The sequence below is a fragment of the Salvelinus namaycush genome, chromosome 18 (genome assembly GCF_016432855.1).
Source record: "Salvelinus namaycush isolate Seneca chromosome 18, SaNama_1.0, whole genome shotgun sequence".
Taxonomy (NCBI): Eukaryota; Metazoa; Chordata; class Actinopteri; order Salmoniformes; family Salmonidae; genus Salvelinus; species Salvelinus namaycush.
Window position 1 is genome coordinate 34,397,563 of NC_052324.1, and position 16,411 is coordinate 34,413,973.

Genomic DNA, 16,411 nt, shown 5'->3' on the forward strand with positions numbered 1-16,411 from the left:
ACTTATAAATGAATAGCTAGTATGTAAAATACTTTACTAACTACTTGGAAATTACTATTCAAGTTATTTCAAAATGACATTTTACAGTTGTTGGTTCCTTTATCCCATTCATCCATCCATTGTCAGTCATTCAGTCAGTCATTTTAGGAAACTGAGGTTTAAACATACATTTGGCTTCCCAGTAGTCTTCATCTCCCGTATCCACCTCTCCATCCACCACAAGAGGGGGGGGTATGGCCGTCGGGTCCTCTCCCTTCCAATAGTCATCTTCTGGGTCGACCACTGGGCCTGCAGGCTCCTCTTCCTCTCCCTTCCAGTAGTCGTCCTCTGAGTCAGTCTCTGGGGTGGCTGGCTTATCATCATCAGGGTTCCAGTACTCATCCTCTGAGTCAGTCTCTGGGGTGGCTGGCTTATCATCATCAGGGTTCCAGTACTCATCCTCTGAGTCAGTCTCTGGGGTGGCTGGCTTATCATCATCAGGGTTCCAGTACTCATCCTCTGAGTCAGTCTCTGGGGTGGCTGGCTTATCATCATCAGGGTTCCAGTACTCATCCTCTGAGTCAGTCTCTGGGGTGGCTGGCTTATCATCATCAGGGTTCCAGTACTCATCCTCTGAGTCAGTCTCTGGGGTGGCTGGCTTATCATCATCAGGGTTCCAGTAGTCATCCTCTGTCAGAGGGACACAGGACAGTAGATGTAAAATTATTATTGTGGAGAAAATCCATATACTTTTCAATGGTACAAATAAGATCAACATTTTGATTGGTATTAGAACACTGAGGCACCAGCTTCAGAGAACTGATGTGAAAACATCTGCACTCACCGCTGTCTAAATAGGGGAAGTCTGGGTAGGGGTCAGGTTCTGTGGGCGCTTCAGAGGGAACAGAGAGTACAGTCATACAAACAACTTAGCACTCACACAATACAAATAATTGTATATCTAATTTACCAATTCTAGTCTGTCTTAAAGAACCAGTGAGGTCAAAAACGTGATTTCATGTGTTTCATATATACAGTATTTACACACTATGAAGTTGGAATAATACTGTGAAATTGTGAAAATTACGATAATACCCTTTAGCGTTAGAGCTGTTTGGAAAGATTGCCTGAAATTTTAGCCTGTTTAGGTGGGATGGAGTTTTGGCCTTCCATGGTGACATCACCAGGCTGCAAATTAGTTAATAAACCAATAAGAGTTCCAAACATCTCTGCCAATAACAGCTAATCGTCAGTTTTCCCCTCTCCACTCAGAACACTCCCAGGCAGTCCTAGCAAAATTCTTGCTTGAGAAATTGCTCTTTACTAAGAAGCTGTTTTTTGTTTATTTTTTACAATTTTAATTGAAAATAATCACAGTAAGCTACTTAATTGTTACCCAGAAATGATTTGATACTGAGATAAAAACAGCTGCATTGGACCTTTAACTAGAGTGGTGTGTAACTAAATTACCTGGCTCTGTGTACACCTCTGTGGTAGTGGTCGGTGGTAGTGTGGTAGTGGTCGGTGGAGGAATTGTTGGTGCTTTGCCGCGGCGGCCTCCCTTGTCCTTCAGCTTTTTGTCTGCTTTAGACTCCTTGTTCTTCTTGTCCTTCTTGCCCTTTTTTTTCTTCCCTTTGCCCTCCTCCTCCTCTGGGGCTCTCCTGACCCGGGCTTGGAGATGGACGAAGAAGCAAAGGAAAGTGAATAAACTCGATTATGTTGACCCCTTGAGGGCCCAATATGAGGCCTTACAGCTCCTACCACTCCTATTGCAGACAGATATGTAAGGTGCTCTGGATGAGAGCGTCTGCTAAATTACTCAATTGTAAATGTAATGTAAATGTTGAAATTCATAGGACAATATGGCAATCAAACAACGGCTATAAATCAACACCAACTTTCTGCAATTGAAACAGAATGATGAGAGAGCGAGAGACAGAGAGAGAGAGACAGAGACAGAAAGACAGAGATCCCGGTCCAGACATGTGTACCAGGAAGTGGGTCTGCCAGACAGCATAACTAGCAGGGGGCACAGCTGAGCTAACGTCTGGCAGACAGGCTGTGTATGTGTGTGTGGCGGAGGGGAGATGACGGTGTCCTGTGCAGAAGAAAGCCTCCTCTGTTCTATCTACAAAAAAGGTTTGGGGTAGTTTTCCCCCAATTTCATGATATCCAATTGGTAGTTAGTCTTGTCCCATCGCTGAAACTCCCCTACGGACTCGGGCGAGGCAAAGGTCGAGAGCCATGCGTACTCTGAAACACAACCCTGCCAAGCCGCACTGCTTCTTGACACGTTGCTTGCTTAACCCGGAAGCCAGCCGCACCAATCACCATCCAGTTGGCGACCAAAGTCAGCTCTCAGGCGCCAGCCAAACCCTCCCCTAACCCGGACGACGCTGGGCCAATTATGCTCTGCCTCATGGGTCTCCCGGTCATAGCCATTTGTGACACAGCCTGGGATCGAACCCGGGTCTGTAGTGACGCCTCAAGCACTGTGATGCAGTTCCTTAGACTGCTGCGCCACTCGGGAGGCCCAGGACACACAAACACATACACGTACACACACACAAACCTCAAGAAGAGGAACTGTAGCGACATCATCACACTCATGGTCAAGGAGATCTGGGCTTATCTCAGTGTTACCACATTATGTCCCATTCGAATATTCCAAAATCACATACTTGGACTGTAGGTTTCTATTTGATGTGGAATGGATAATGAAGCTGTTCTTCTTTCTGGCCCTTCCTCTGAATGAACATATTTACAGAATTTTGCATGCTATGAATAATATGTGGATGTAATTATCCTCTTGTGCTGCTTATGGTGCTGCCTCAATCGCCACTGGAGGGCACTGTATTATATGGTACTGTAATGTAACATATTGGGAAGCAAAAAGTTCTGTAAATACAGAAGTCAGTGGAGCCTCATTGGCATTGCACTATCTCTCTTCATGGCTGTCTGAATATCAGTGCCAGTGACATAACTGTGGAACGGAGGCTATGTCTTCATGGAAAACATTCCTCTCCATTAGTAAACCCAGTCAAACTGTAATGACATGCTGTCAGGGCATTATCAACATTGTCCCGTCTGACTCTGTGTGGTTGGTAATTCTCATATCTTCTCAATGGTGGACAAATAGGTATAACAGTAGTAGCAACTATTTCATAGCACACTACAAACTATGTAACAATGTATACCTACTGTACAACATACACTGAACAAAAAAATACACAACATGTTAAGTGTTGGTCCCATGTTTCATGAGCTGAAATAAAATTTTCCATACACACAAAAAGCTTATTTCTCTAAAATGTTGTGCACACATTTGTTTACATCCCTGCTAGTAAGCAATTCTCCTTTGCCAAGATAATCCATCCACCTGACAGGTGTGGCATATTAAGAAGCTGATTAAACAGCATGATCATTACACTTGTGTAACTTGTGCTGGGGACAATAAAAGGCCACTCTAAAATGTTTTATTTTTATTTTTTTACCTTCATTTAACTTAACAATGAAAATTGAAATTTTAACCCATGGGTTAACTGCCTTGTTCAGGGGCAGAATAACAGATTTTTACCTTGTCTGCTTGGGGATCTGATCTCGCAACCTTTCAGTTACTCGTCCAACGCTCTAACCCAGGGGTGTCAAACTCATTCCACGGAGGGCCTAGTGTCTGCAGGTTTTTGGTTTTTCCTTTCAATAAAGCCCTAGACAACCAGGTGTGGGGAGTTACTAACTAATTAGTGATGTTAATTCATCAATCAAGTACAAGGCAGGAACGAAAACCCGCAGACACTCGGCCCCCCGTGGAATGAGTTTGACACCTGTGCTCTAACCACTAGGCTACCTGCCGACCCATTTTTGTCACACAACACAATGACACAGATGTCTCAAGTTTTGCGAGAGCGTGCAATTGGCATGCTGACTGCAGGAATGTTCACCAGAGCTGTTGCCAGAGACTTGAATGTTAATGTCTCTACCATAAGCTGCCTCCAACGTCGTTTTAGAGAATTTGACAGTCCAACTGCATACCACGCATTCCCAGGGCCGGTCTTGGCCATTCTGCCGCCCTAGGCAAGCCCCAAAAAATTGCCTTCCCATACAAACTAGAACAGTCCCAGTAAACAAAATGACATTGAAAAGACATCTAAAATACGCATTTTCCAGACATTGAAGTTAGGTTCAATTTACGTTCTGAATGAAAGGTGAAAATACGTATTTTCCGGACATTGAAAATATGCATTTTCCGGACGTTGAAATCAAAATAATTTTTGGTTCTGAATAAAAGTTGAAAAGACGTAATTTAGAGACGTCTATGTTTGGACCAAATCAAGGCCGGTCCAGACCGGACCAAATCTGAACAAAACATTGACGTCTATGTTTGGGCCAAATCAATGCCGGTCTATACCAGACAAAATCTGAACCAAACATAGACATCTAGTCTGGACCAGACTAAAAACCAACGTCCATGGACATGGAATGCAAGGCCAGTCCGGATTGCACCAAAAAAAGACATCCAGTCCGGACAGAGCAAAAAAAAAAAGACATCCAGTAGACGTCGGTGTCGGTCCGTGTTTACTGGGGTCTAGCCTATCGTGTACATTCGCTGATTTGCCGCTGACATTCGGTAATAATAAAAAGTGGTGTAATAGCCTAGAGTTTTCTTGACATTTTGTTTTAATTATTGTGAATGGGTTATGTTTTACCCTGGCTATATCTGCTACATGATTTATGTTAGATTATTTTGGGGACGGAATGTTGGTAGAGCGCCGCAGCGATGCTTCTCTCCAACAGAGAGGCGCGCTGGGAATAAACAATCAAAATATTTTGCAGCATTGCCTTTGACAAAGTGGGAGCTGCTTATCACAGGGCGACATCAGCGCTCACCTTAAAAGCCCATATGCCACTGTTTAAGAGAAATTGACATTGTTTTTGGGCAGAATTATGTGAGATTTAATGTGTTGTTTGAGGTGCATCTTGGTCAATTTAGTTCAGAAAATGCTACCCTCGTCAATCTTCCGCCACAGGCATCCGCCTAAATCTGCCAAATGAGCGGGCTGGCCCTGTGTTACGTCCGTTGTTGGAATGAGACCAAGGTGCAGCGTGGTAAGCGAACATCTTACTTTTATTTAAAATGAACACCAAAACCCAACAAAATACAAAAACGAACGTAAAGTTCTGCAGGCTATACAGCAACTAACAAAATCAAGATCCCACAACCTAAGGTGGGAAAAAAGGCTGCCTAAGTATCATCCCCAATCAGCGACAACGATAGACAGCTGCCTCTGATTGGGAACCATACCAGGCCAAACAAAGAAATAGGAAAACTAGATTGCCCACCAAAATCACACCCTGACCTAACCAAATAGAGAAATAGAAAGGCTCTCTAAGGTCAGGGCGCGACACCCTGTGTATTCCCAGTTATGTGAAATCCATAGATTTATTTCAATTGATTGATTTCCTTATATGAACTGTAACTCAGTAAAATCTTCAAAATTGAGGCATGTTGCATTGTATATATTTTTTCAGTGTGGTTACACAGTACCTACTAACTAATATAATTACCATATAAATACATGGTTTTAGTGCAACCAAATTGGGAAATTGGTCTGATTCAACCAACAGATGTGTGTGCTGAAGTTTACTAGATTTTAAGCTGTGAAACTCGGAAACAAATGTACTTTATGATTAAAACTTAATCATCATCTCTGTCTCAGAGGGTGATTCCTTCCACTGTAGAGTGGGGTTCTGTGGTCACTGTTCACCCATGATTACAGCACAATCAGTGGAAAAGAAAAGTTGACTGTACAAATCTGTTTGCAAGATGCTCAGCTCAGAGCCCAGCCAGGTCTGTTACTGCAGCAGCAGACTAAATCTTCCCCAGTCCCAGTCCCAGTCTCAGGCCCAGGTATACTTTGCTCTGCTCTGGCCAAGAGACACGGTCCAGATGGGTATGACAAAAGACAAAAGGAACACCTACGTGAGAATGCTGTTCATTGACTACAGCTCAGCGTTCAACACCATAGTGCCCTCAAAGCGCATCACTAAGCTAAGGATCCTGGGATTTTATTTTATTTCATTAGGATCTCTTTTAGTCCTCATTTGGACTGATCTTCCAAGAGTCCTTAAACATTAAAATACAATTTATAATATGATCATATTTTCACATATAACACACTGTTACAAACAGACATAATACCCTGACATATTGACCAGATAAATACTCTAACAGTCTAAAAAGATTGATTCTTCATCTACCATAGTCCAGCACAGCTTTCCTATGTATTATATTTAAATGGTTTTAAAGTATTGTTTGAATTTATATATTGAAAAGTTTCTTGTTTGCTCAGATAAATTATTCAATTTCTTTATTGCTCTAAATCGAAATGTTATTTTGCCTATTTCTCTTTTCTGTCTAAATAACATATAGATGGTGGACAATCTGTTCCTAGTATTTACTGAATGTCTGTCTCTTTCCAACTGAATACTGTTGTGAATAGAGTTTGGCCGTTTTAAATGGTGTATATTATGAAATAACATAAGCATGTTTTTTTCAATTATCTTGTTGACTGATGACCAACCAAGAGCATTGAGCATGACTACAACCAAATAACCATATCTCCACCTTAAAGCAATCCTTGCTGCTTTGTTCTGTTCAATCTGCAGCCTCCAAATTTAACTTGTGGATGCATTTCCCCAGAACACAGAACAGTAGATCACCTGACTCCCAAGCATTTACTTAAGAATCTTTCCCGGTAAATATTTAGCTATCCTTCTGATCATGCATGCAGTTTTAATATTTTTTGTCCATAGATTAGTTATTTGAGACGACCATGATAAGCAGTTGTCTAGCTGCACTCCTAGTAGTTTGGTTTCTGCCACTTCCTAAATTTGTACTCCCCCATACTTAATTGTATCCCATGCTGTGTTGGCCTTTTCCTAGTGGAACAGACCAAAATAACTTTTCTTAGTGTTTAAAACAAGTTTGTTCCGGCAAACCCACTCCCTGATATTTTCCAAATCTACTTGTACAGCTTGCTGTACCTGTAGAACCGATTGGAAAAAGAGGACCGAGCATGCCCCCATTCTCATCGACAGGGCTGCAGTGGAGCAGGTTGAGAGCTTCAAGTTCCTTGGTGTTCACATCATCAACAAACTAACATGGTCCAAGCACACCAAGACAGTCGTGAAGAGGGCACGACAACACCTATTCCACCTCGGGAGACTGAAAAGATTTGACATGGGTCTTCAGATCCTCAAAAGGTTCTACAGCTGCACCATCGAGAGCATCCTGACTGGTTGCATCACTGCCTGGTACGGCAACTACTCGGCCTCCGACCGCAAGACACTACAGAGGGTAGTGCGACCGGCCCAGTACATCACCAGGGCCAAGCTTCCTGCCATCCAGGACCTCTATACCAGGCGGTGTCAGAGGAAGGCCCTAAAAATTGTCAAAGATTCCAGCCACCCTAGTCATAGACTGTTCTCGTTGCTACCGCACGGCAAGCGGTACCGGAACACCAAGTCTAGGTCCAAGAAGCTTCTAAACAGCTTCTACCCCCAAGCCATAAAACTCCTGAACACCTATTCAAATGGCTACCCAAACTATTTGCATTGCCACGCCCCCCCTTATTCACCGCTGCTACTCTCTGTTGTTATCTCCTATGCATAGTCACTTTAATAACTCTACCTACATGTATATATTACCTCAACTAACTGGTGCCCCCGCACATTGACCTTGTACTGGTAACCCCCTGTATATAGTCTTACAAGTGTTATTTTACTGCTGCTCTTTAATTACTTGTTACTTTTATTTCTTATTCTTATCCGTATTTTTTTTAACTGCATTGTTGGTTAGGGGCTCGTAAGTAAGCGTTTCAATGTAAGGTCTACACCTGTTGTATTCGGCACATGTGACTAATACAATTAGATTTTATTTAATTTTATTGTCTTGCTGTATAAATTGTATTATCATCTGAAAATGTAGTGGTTTGAGTTTCAGATAAGGCATAAGGAAGGTTGTTGGTATATATTAAGTAAAGAAGTGGACCAAGGCAGCTGCCCTGTGGTATTCCACAGTTTAAAGCATGAGGGGAAGAAAATGAACCATTGATATAGGTGGACTGTTTCCTGTCAGTTAGATATGACTGTACCCAATTCAATGCTACCTCCTTAAAACTATAATGCAATCATTTTGTCAAAAATATTTAATGATCCACTAAATCAAATGCTGCACTAAAATCTAAAAATAGTACACCTACAAACCTGCCATTATCCATAGCATTGAGCCACTGATCAGTCATGTCAACCAATGCAGTGGTAGTGGAATGGTTTTTGCGATAAGCATGCTGATTGGCTGTAATCAGATCATTATTTTCCATGTACTCCCATATTTGTCTACTCACAATACCCTCCAATATCTTACTGAGTAAAGAGAGTAGACTAATTTGTTGACTATTGGCAGGAGTAATGGGTTCTTCGCTGTCTTTCGGGATAGGACATATTTTAACATGCTTCCATACATTTGCAAACATCCCCTTTTTCAGTGACCAATTAAATATGTATTTCAGTGGAGCTGCAATCTGGGGAGCAGTAAAATGTTTTCCATAAGATGATAACCTGTAGATTTACCATCGGGTAATGACTTCAATAGGTTTAACACCTCCTCCACTGACACCAATTGTAGTCTAATATAGGCCGTTTTTTTTGCTCATAATATGATTATCAATCCATTGGACAATAGCTTGTTTGGAAGAATGGGTGTTTACATTATCACTCAGTAAATACATTTTCTTTGTAAAAAAATCTGCAAAATGATTGGCAATATCAACTGGTTTTGTTATTGTTTTCTCGTCGACCTCCACACTAGATTGGGATGACGAAATAAATGTACCAAGTAAGCCCGTAACTGTATTTCATACCTTTTTAGAATCATAAAAAAAAGAAGTAAAATAACGTTTTTTTCTTGCGATTTAATTTAACTGCATAATTACGTAGTGTTCTATAATTCTGTTCATCAATTTCTAGTTTAGATTTGGCTGCTAAGACTTTTGCCATATTTCCCAGTTCATCATCAATCCATGGTGATGGACGAGCCCCAACTGTACTCTTTCTTACTGGGGCACCATTACCTCAGTGAGCAAATCAATAATTTGCTCACTGATTAAACACCTCCCTCTGCAATTGGATACTGGACTTTCTGATGGACCGTGGTGAAGGTAGGCAACAACACAACTGCCACGCTGACCCTCAATACGGGGGTCCCTCAAAGGTGCATGCCTAGCCTCCTCCTGTACTCCCTTTTCACCCACGACTGCATGTCCACACACGTCTCCAACACCATCATTAAGTTTGCTGACGACACGACGGTGGTAGATCTGATCACCGACAACGATGAGACAGCCTACAGGGAGGAGGTCAGAGACTTGCCAGTATGGTGCCAGGATAACAACCTCTCACTCAACGTCAGCAAGACAAAGGAGCTGATCGTGGACTACAGGAAACGGAGGGCCGAGCACGCCCCCATTCACATCGACAGGGCTGTAGTGGAGAAGGTCGAGAGCTTCAAGTTCCTCGGTGTCCACATCACTAAGGACTTATGGTCCAAACACACCAACACAGTCGTGAAGAGGGCACGGTAAATGCCTCTTCCCACTCAGGAGTCTTAAAATATTTGAGAGCATCTGACTGCATCACACCTTGGTATGGCAACTGCTCGGCATCTGATTGCAAGGCGTTACAAAGGGTAGTGCGTACGGCCCAGTACATCACTGGGCCGAGCTCTCTGTCATCCAGGACCTCTATATCAGGCGGTGTCAGAGGAAGGCCCTACAAATAGTCAAAGACTCCAATCACCCAAGTACCGTCTGTTCTCTCTGTTACTGCACGGCAAGCGGTACCGGAGCACCAGATCTGGGACCAAAAGGCTCCTGAAAAGCTTCTACACCAAAGCCATAAGACTGCTGAAGAGTTAATCAAATGGCTACCCTGACTTTCTGCATTTCACCCGTACCTACCTACATTACATGTACAGTACCTGTCAAAATGTAAACACACCTACTCATAGAACGTGAGATGCAATGGCTCCACCCACCTGCTTGGCTCCACCCTCTCTCTATCTCTCCCCACCTGCAATATTTCCATTGCATCTCGCGCTCTACACTCGTCCATCCAATTTATGTAAATAGCTTGCCCGCTCCATAGCAAGCTTCTCTATCTGAAGTAATTTAATGTTGAGCTAAATATTTAAAAAATACACACCTACTCATTCCAGGGTTTTTCTTAATTTTTTATGATTTTCTACATTGTAAAATAATAGTGAAGACATCAAAACTATGAAATAACACATATGGAATCACGTAGTAACCAAAAAAGTGTAAAACAAATCAAAATATATTTTAGATTTTAAATTCTTCAAAGTAGCCACCCTTTGCCTTGATGACAGTTTGCACACTCTTGGCATTGAGTAGGTGTGTCCAAACTTTTGACTGGTGGTATACAGAAGATAGCCCTATTTGGTAAAAGACCAAGTCCATATTATGGCAAGAACAGCTCATTAAAGCAAAGAGAAACAACAGTCCATCATTACTTTAAGACATGAAGGTCAGTCAATCCAGAAAATTTCTAGAACTTTGAGAGTTTCTTCAAGTGCAGTCGCAAAAACCATCAAGCGCTATGATGAAACTGGCTCTCATGAGGACTGCCACAGGACAGGAAGACCCAGAGTTACCTCTGCTGCAGAGGATAAGTTCCTTAGAGTTACCAGCCTCAGAATTTGCAGACCAAATAAATGCTTCACAGAGTTCAAGTAACAAACACATCTCAACATCAACTGTTCAGAGGAGACCGTATGAATCAGGCCTTCATGGTCGAATTGCTACAAAGAAACCACTACTAAAGGACACTAATAAGAAGAAGAGACTTGCTTGGGCCAAGAAGCACAAGCAATGGACTTTAAACACACCTACCGTTGGAAATCTGTCCTTTGGTCTGATGAGTCCAGATTTCAGATTTTTGGTTCCAATTGCCGTGTCTTTGTGAGACGCGGAGTAGGTGAAAGGATGATCTCCGCATGTGTGGTTCCCACCGTGAAACATGGAGGAGGAGGTGTGATGGTGTGGGGGTGCTTTGCTGGTGACACTGTCTGTGATTTATTTAGAATTCAAGGCATACTTAACCAGTATGGCTACAACAGCATTCTGCAGCGATATGCCATCCCATCTGGTTTGCGCTTAGAGGGACTATCATTTGCTTTCAACAGGACAATGACCCAACACATATCCAGGCTCGAGGGTGCCAGGCTGCTTTTCATTACGCACACCTGTCACCATAATTACGGGCAGCTGCACAATATTGGACTCACCTGGACTCCATTACTTTGTTGATTACCCCTCTATATTTGTCTGCTCTTCAGTTTGTTCCCTGTGTCAGCATTGATGTCGTTATTTCTCCCCTGTCCAGACGCTGTTCCTGTTCTGTTTCATGTCTGTGTTTCATTAAATGTTAACTCCCTGTACCTGCTTCTCGTCTCCAGCGTTGATCCTCACAGTAAGGGGCAGCAGGTAGCCTAGTGGTTAGAGCGTTGGGCCAGTAACCGAAAGGTTGCTAGATTGAATCCCCGAGCTGACAAGGTAAAAATCTGTCGTTCTGCCCCAGAACAAGGCCATCATTATAAATAAGAATGTGTTCTTAACTTCTTTGGGGTAGGTGGCAGTATTTTCATGTCCGGATGAAAAGCATGCCCAGAGTAAACGGCCTGCTACAAAGCCATAAAAGCTAGAATATGCATGTTATTAGTAGATTTGGATAGAAAACACTCTGAAGTTTCTAAAACTGTTTGAATGATGTCTGTGAGTATAACAGAACTCATATGGCAGGCAAAAACCTGAGAGGAAATCCAACCAGGAAGTGGGAAATCTGAGGTTGGCCGATTTTCAACTCAGCTCCTATTGAAGATACAGTGAGATATTGGTCATGTTGCACTTCCTAAGGCTTCCACTAGATGTCAACAGTCTTTAGAACCTTGTCTGATGCTTCTACTGTGAAGTGGGGGCAAAAGAGAGTGGAATGAGTCAGAGGTCTGCCAGCAGCCATGAGCTGACCATGCTCTGACCATGCGCGTTCACATGAGAGTTTGCTCCCGTTCCATTTGCTTTTCTGAAGACAAAGGAATTCTCCGGTTGGAACATTATTGAAGAATTATGTTAAAAACATCCTAAAGATTGATTCAATACTTAGTTTGTCATGTTTTTACGGACTGTAATATAACTTTTTTAACTTTTCGTCCGTACTTTCCGCTGGACTTGCCCGCGCGTCGTGAGTTTGGAAAGTGTACTGAACGCTAGAACAACAAGGAGGAATTTGGACATAAAGGATGGACATTATCGAACAAAACAAACATTTCTTGTGGAACTGGGATTCCTGGGAGTGCATTCTAATGAAGATCATCAAAGGTAAGTTAATGTTTATAATGTTATTTTTGACTTCTGTTGACTGCAAAATATGGCGGATATATTTGTGTCTTGATTGGGCTCTGAGCGCCGACTCAGATTATTGCATGGTTTGCTTTTTCCGTAAAGCTTTTTTTAAATCTGACACAGCGGTTGCATCCAAAATTCCATGCATAACAGTTGTATCTTTTAGCAATGTTTATTATGAGTATTCCTGTAAATTGATGTGGCTCTCTGCAAAATCAAAGGATGTTTTGGAACTTCTGAACGTAAGGCACCAATGTAAACTCAGATTTTTGGATATAAATATGAACTTTACCGAACAAAACATACATGTATTGTGTAACATGAAGTCCTATGAGTGTCATCTGATGAAGATCATCAAAGGTTAGTGATTAATTGTATCTATATTTCTGCTTTTTGTGAATCCTCTCTTTGGCTGGAAAAATGGCTGTGTTATTCTGTGAATAGGCACTCACCTAACATAATCGTTTGGTTTGCTTTCGTCATAAAGCCTTTTTGAAATCGGACACTGTGGCTGGATTTACAACAAGTGTATCTTTAAAATGGTGTAAAATACATGTCTGTTTGAGGAATTTTAATTATGGGATTTCTGTTGTTTTTAATTTGGCGCCCTGCAGTTTCACTGGCTGTTGAAGAGGTGAGACGCTACCGTCTCACGTACCCTAGAGAGGTTAACTGACTTGCCTAGTTAAATATATATATATTTTTTAAAGTACATTAAAAAAAGTAAGGGCTATTTGACCAAGAAGGAGAGTGATGGAGTGCTGCATCCGATGACCTGGCCTCCACAATCACCCGACCTCAACCCAATTGAGATGGTTTGAGATGATTTGGACCACAGAGTGAAGGAAAAGCAGCCAACAAGTGCTAAGCATATGTGGGAACTCCTTCAAGACTGTTGGAAAAGCATTCCAGGTGAAGCTCGTTGAGAGAATGCCAAGAGAGTGCAAAGCTGTCATCAAGGCAAAGGGTGGCTACTTTATAGAATCTAAAATATATTTTGATTTGTTTAACACTTTTTTGGTTACTACATGATTCCATATGTGTTATTTCATAGTTTTGATGTCTTCAGAAAATTGTAAAAATAAAGAAAAACCCTTGATTGAGTAGGTGTGTCCAAACGTTTGTCTGGTACTGTACATAGTAATTCAATCAATCAATCAATCAATCAATCAATCAATCACCTAACCAAACCTACATGTACATACAGTGCATTCGGAAAGTATTCAGTGTTATTGCATGTAGATTTAATCTTTAGAATAAGACTAACAACAAAATGTAGAAAAAGTCAATGGGTCTGAATAATTTCCGAATACACTGTATTACCTCAATCAATCACCCCAACTACCTCGTACCCAAGTACACTGACTCGGTACCGGTACTCCTTGAATATAGCCTGTATATAGCCTTGTTATTGCTATTTTATTGTGTTACTATTTTCTTTTTATCTATCTACTTTTTAACCGCATTGTTGGGGAAAAGCTTGTAAGTAAGCATTTCACAGTAAAGTGTACACTTGTTGTATTCGGTGCATGTGTCAAATAAAATGTGATTTGATTTTGTGAGCTGGAGACAAACAGGTGAGAGTGGTGTGTGCAGGGTATGTGTGTGTGTATACTGTTGGGCAGGTCATAGTGACTGAACAGTGCCTGGGTAATTCAGGAAACCGCCGGCTTCTTTTGAAACCAATGCTCTCCATTCATCTTCCTCCTCCACCTGCCATGTTCTCTGTGCCTTATCCCCTGTCCTCTGTGCCCTGTCCCCTGTCTGACGATGTAACATAATGTTCTCCAGTCCTGCTCCTGGAAGGAGGCATCTGTTCCAACCCAACAACCAGACGATGTAGATGATTTTTTCTATTAATGGTTTAATCATTAGATGCTAAGATGTGTTATTGCTGGGCTGGAACAAAGTCATGCACAGTCTCCAAGACTAGGATCCAAGAACACTAGTGTAACACAAGCCAGGGGTTCCAAAACAGTTTTCAGATTCTTCTTGAGACCCATCAAGTAGATAAAACCATCCATGTTTCTAGCCACAACTCAATTGGGACCTACCAATGGGTCCCAACTCTCTACTTAGTAACATGTATTATAATAGGTAGGTTGGCTTTGTTCTTACCTGGTATGGCTTCTTCATCTGTGTCTCTCTTTGCCTTGCCAGTCTGTCTTTGTGTCTCTGTGAGCTCCTGTTCTTTAGCCAGCTCATCCTGGGAATCCTCTCCATGTAGGGCCTCCATTCCTCCGTCCATCCCTCTCTCCTCCACAGCCTGGCCTATAGAGACTATGCCTCCTGCGCTCTCCCCTCCTCTTAGCAGTAGCACACAGCATAGGGCCAGCAGAACCAAACACACCACTGCAGTATGACCCCCCATCCTCCCTAATCTACAGTAACTACCTCAATGTTCCACAAAATACTTCTAGCTCAGTATTCCGATCAAGTATTTCACCACAGTACTCTACTTCAGAATTAAAGTTATTGCTAAAGTTCCAGCTCAAAACGCTACTCAGAAATTCTACCTCAGTGTTCGAAATCAGTATTCTACTAAATAATTCTACCTCACCAAAACACCTCACTGTTCTGTCTCAGTATTCTACTCCAGTGTTCCACACCTTCACTCTAGTGAGGAATATTCTGGAGCTCCACGCGCACTGCAAGCCACAGCCAAACCCACTCACTCAAAGCATGAGGCAGGGCTGAACACAGAGAGGAGGGAGGGAGGGAGGAAAAGCAGCCCAAAAACAATGGCTGAGGGAGTCAGAGAAAGAATCACCTTCACCTGGCTGACGAGTTGGAACAGGTGCCAAGATCAAAAGGATATCTCAGCACAGATTGAGCAGAGCAGCTCACTGGAGAAGCCAGGAGAGGGAAGGCAGAATCCAGGCTGGCTCTATAGATTTGAAAATAGAGCTTAGTCCTGTAGCAGAGTGCTTCTACCAGCTCTTCCCTCCGCAGACTGCCACAGACAGGCACGAATGGAAAGGCTCCCAGGACACTGGATTCCAGAGGAGGAGAGGGGGAGGGGAAAAGAGTGGAAAGAGGGTGGGGGAGGACAGAATGTGTGTGTGCTAACAAAACTGAACCCCACAACATCTGTGGACTCATGGAGTGGACTTAGTTCAAAGCAAATGAAAACAATAAAGAACATATTCCACCTCAAACTGGATTTTTTTTTTTTTAGGAATGTCCCGCTCTCCTTACCATCCAGATTTCAGGGGAACTGTAGCATTCTTTCCTTACGATGTAGCTTAGCAAAGTCTCCCATTAGTTTGAAGGAAAATTCATTCCCAGCCAAGGAGAAACACACACACACACACACACACACACACACACACACACACACACACACACACACACACACACACACACACACACACACACACACACACACACACACACACACACACACACACACACACACACACACACACACACACACACACACACACACACACACAGAGAAGGAATAACTATTTGAGCAGATGACAGAAGTTTGCCCTTTTCGGGGCTTTGTGTTTTCTTTGCTCTGCCCTGTCTGTGGCCTCCCCCAGAGAAGTAGTCTCCACTCCAGTACCTCGGGTTAACTGAGACGAATGAATTGGAAAACAAACTGAATTGGAAAAAGATTTGCAGCTACTGGAGGAAGCTTAAATGGAAATGTGTTTTTCAGCACTAAATTATGGTGCTGCAAACAGAAACAGACAGCCTAATAATTCAGAAGGAAAAAAAACAGTTTAAAAAATAAATCTGATTCTAAGTAGGATTGTTTAGATAGTGAGTAGTAGTAGTATCTCTTGAGATTTGGCCAAAGGGGCTTATTTTTAAATGTGTTTAGAGTTATAACTCACAAATCAAATTATAAGCATCTGGTTGGAAATGACTCAAAGTGAGTAAGAGGGCTTTGGTTTTGTCCAAAGTACTCTGATTCAAGTCTATCTTCCCGTACGCATCACAGATTG

The 16,411-nt window shown here is 42.3% G+C and overlaps 1 protein-coding gene across 2 annotated transcripts in view; it reads right to left on the reverse strand.

Annotated features, from left to right (window-relative positions):
* LOC120063385 (adipocyte enhancer-binding protein 1-like) overlaps positions 1 to 15,406 on the reverse strand; it is a 25,876-nt gene extending 10,470 nt beyond the window's left edge. For both annotated transcript variants that reach the window (XM_039013740.1, XM_039013739.1), the window contains exons 1-4: positions 14,574 to 15,406; positions 1,450 to 1,650; positions 824 to 871; positions 169 to 669 (exon numbers count right to left, since the gene is read on the reverse strand). In XM_039013740.1, the coding sequence (XP_038869668.1) occupies positions 169 to 669; positions 824 to 871; positions 1,450 to 1,650; positions 14,574 to 14,826 (1,003 nt within the window). In that variant the 5' untranslated portion in view covers positions 14,827 to 15,406. The remainder of the gene's footprint in view (positions 1 to 168; positions 670 to 823; positions 872 to 1,449; positions 1,651 to 14,573) is intronic.
* Positions 15,407 to 16,411: the final 1,005 nt, after the last annotated feature.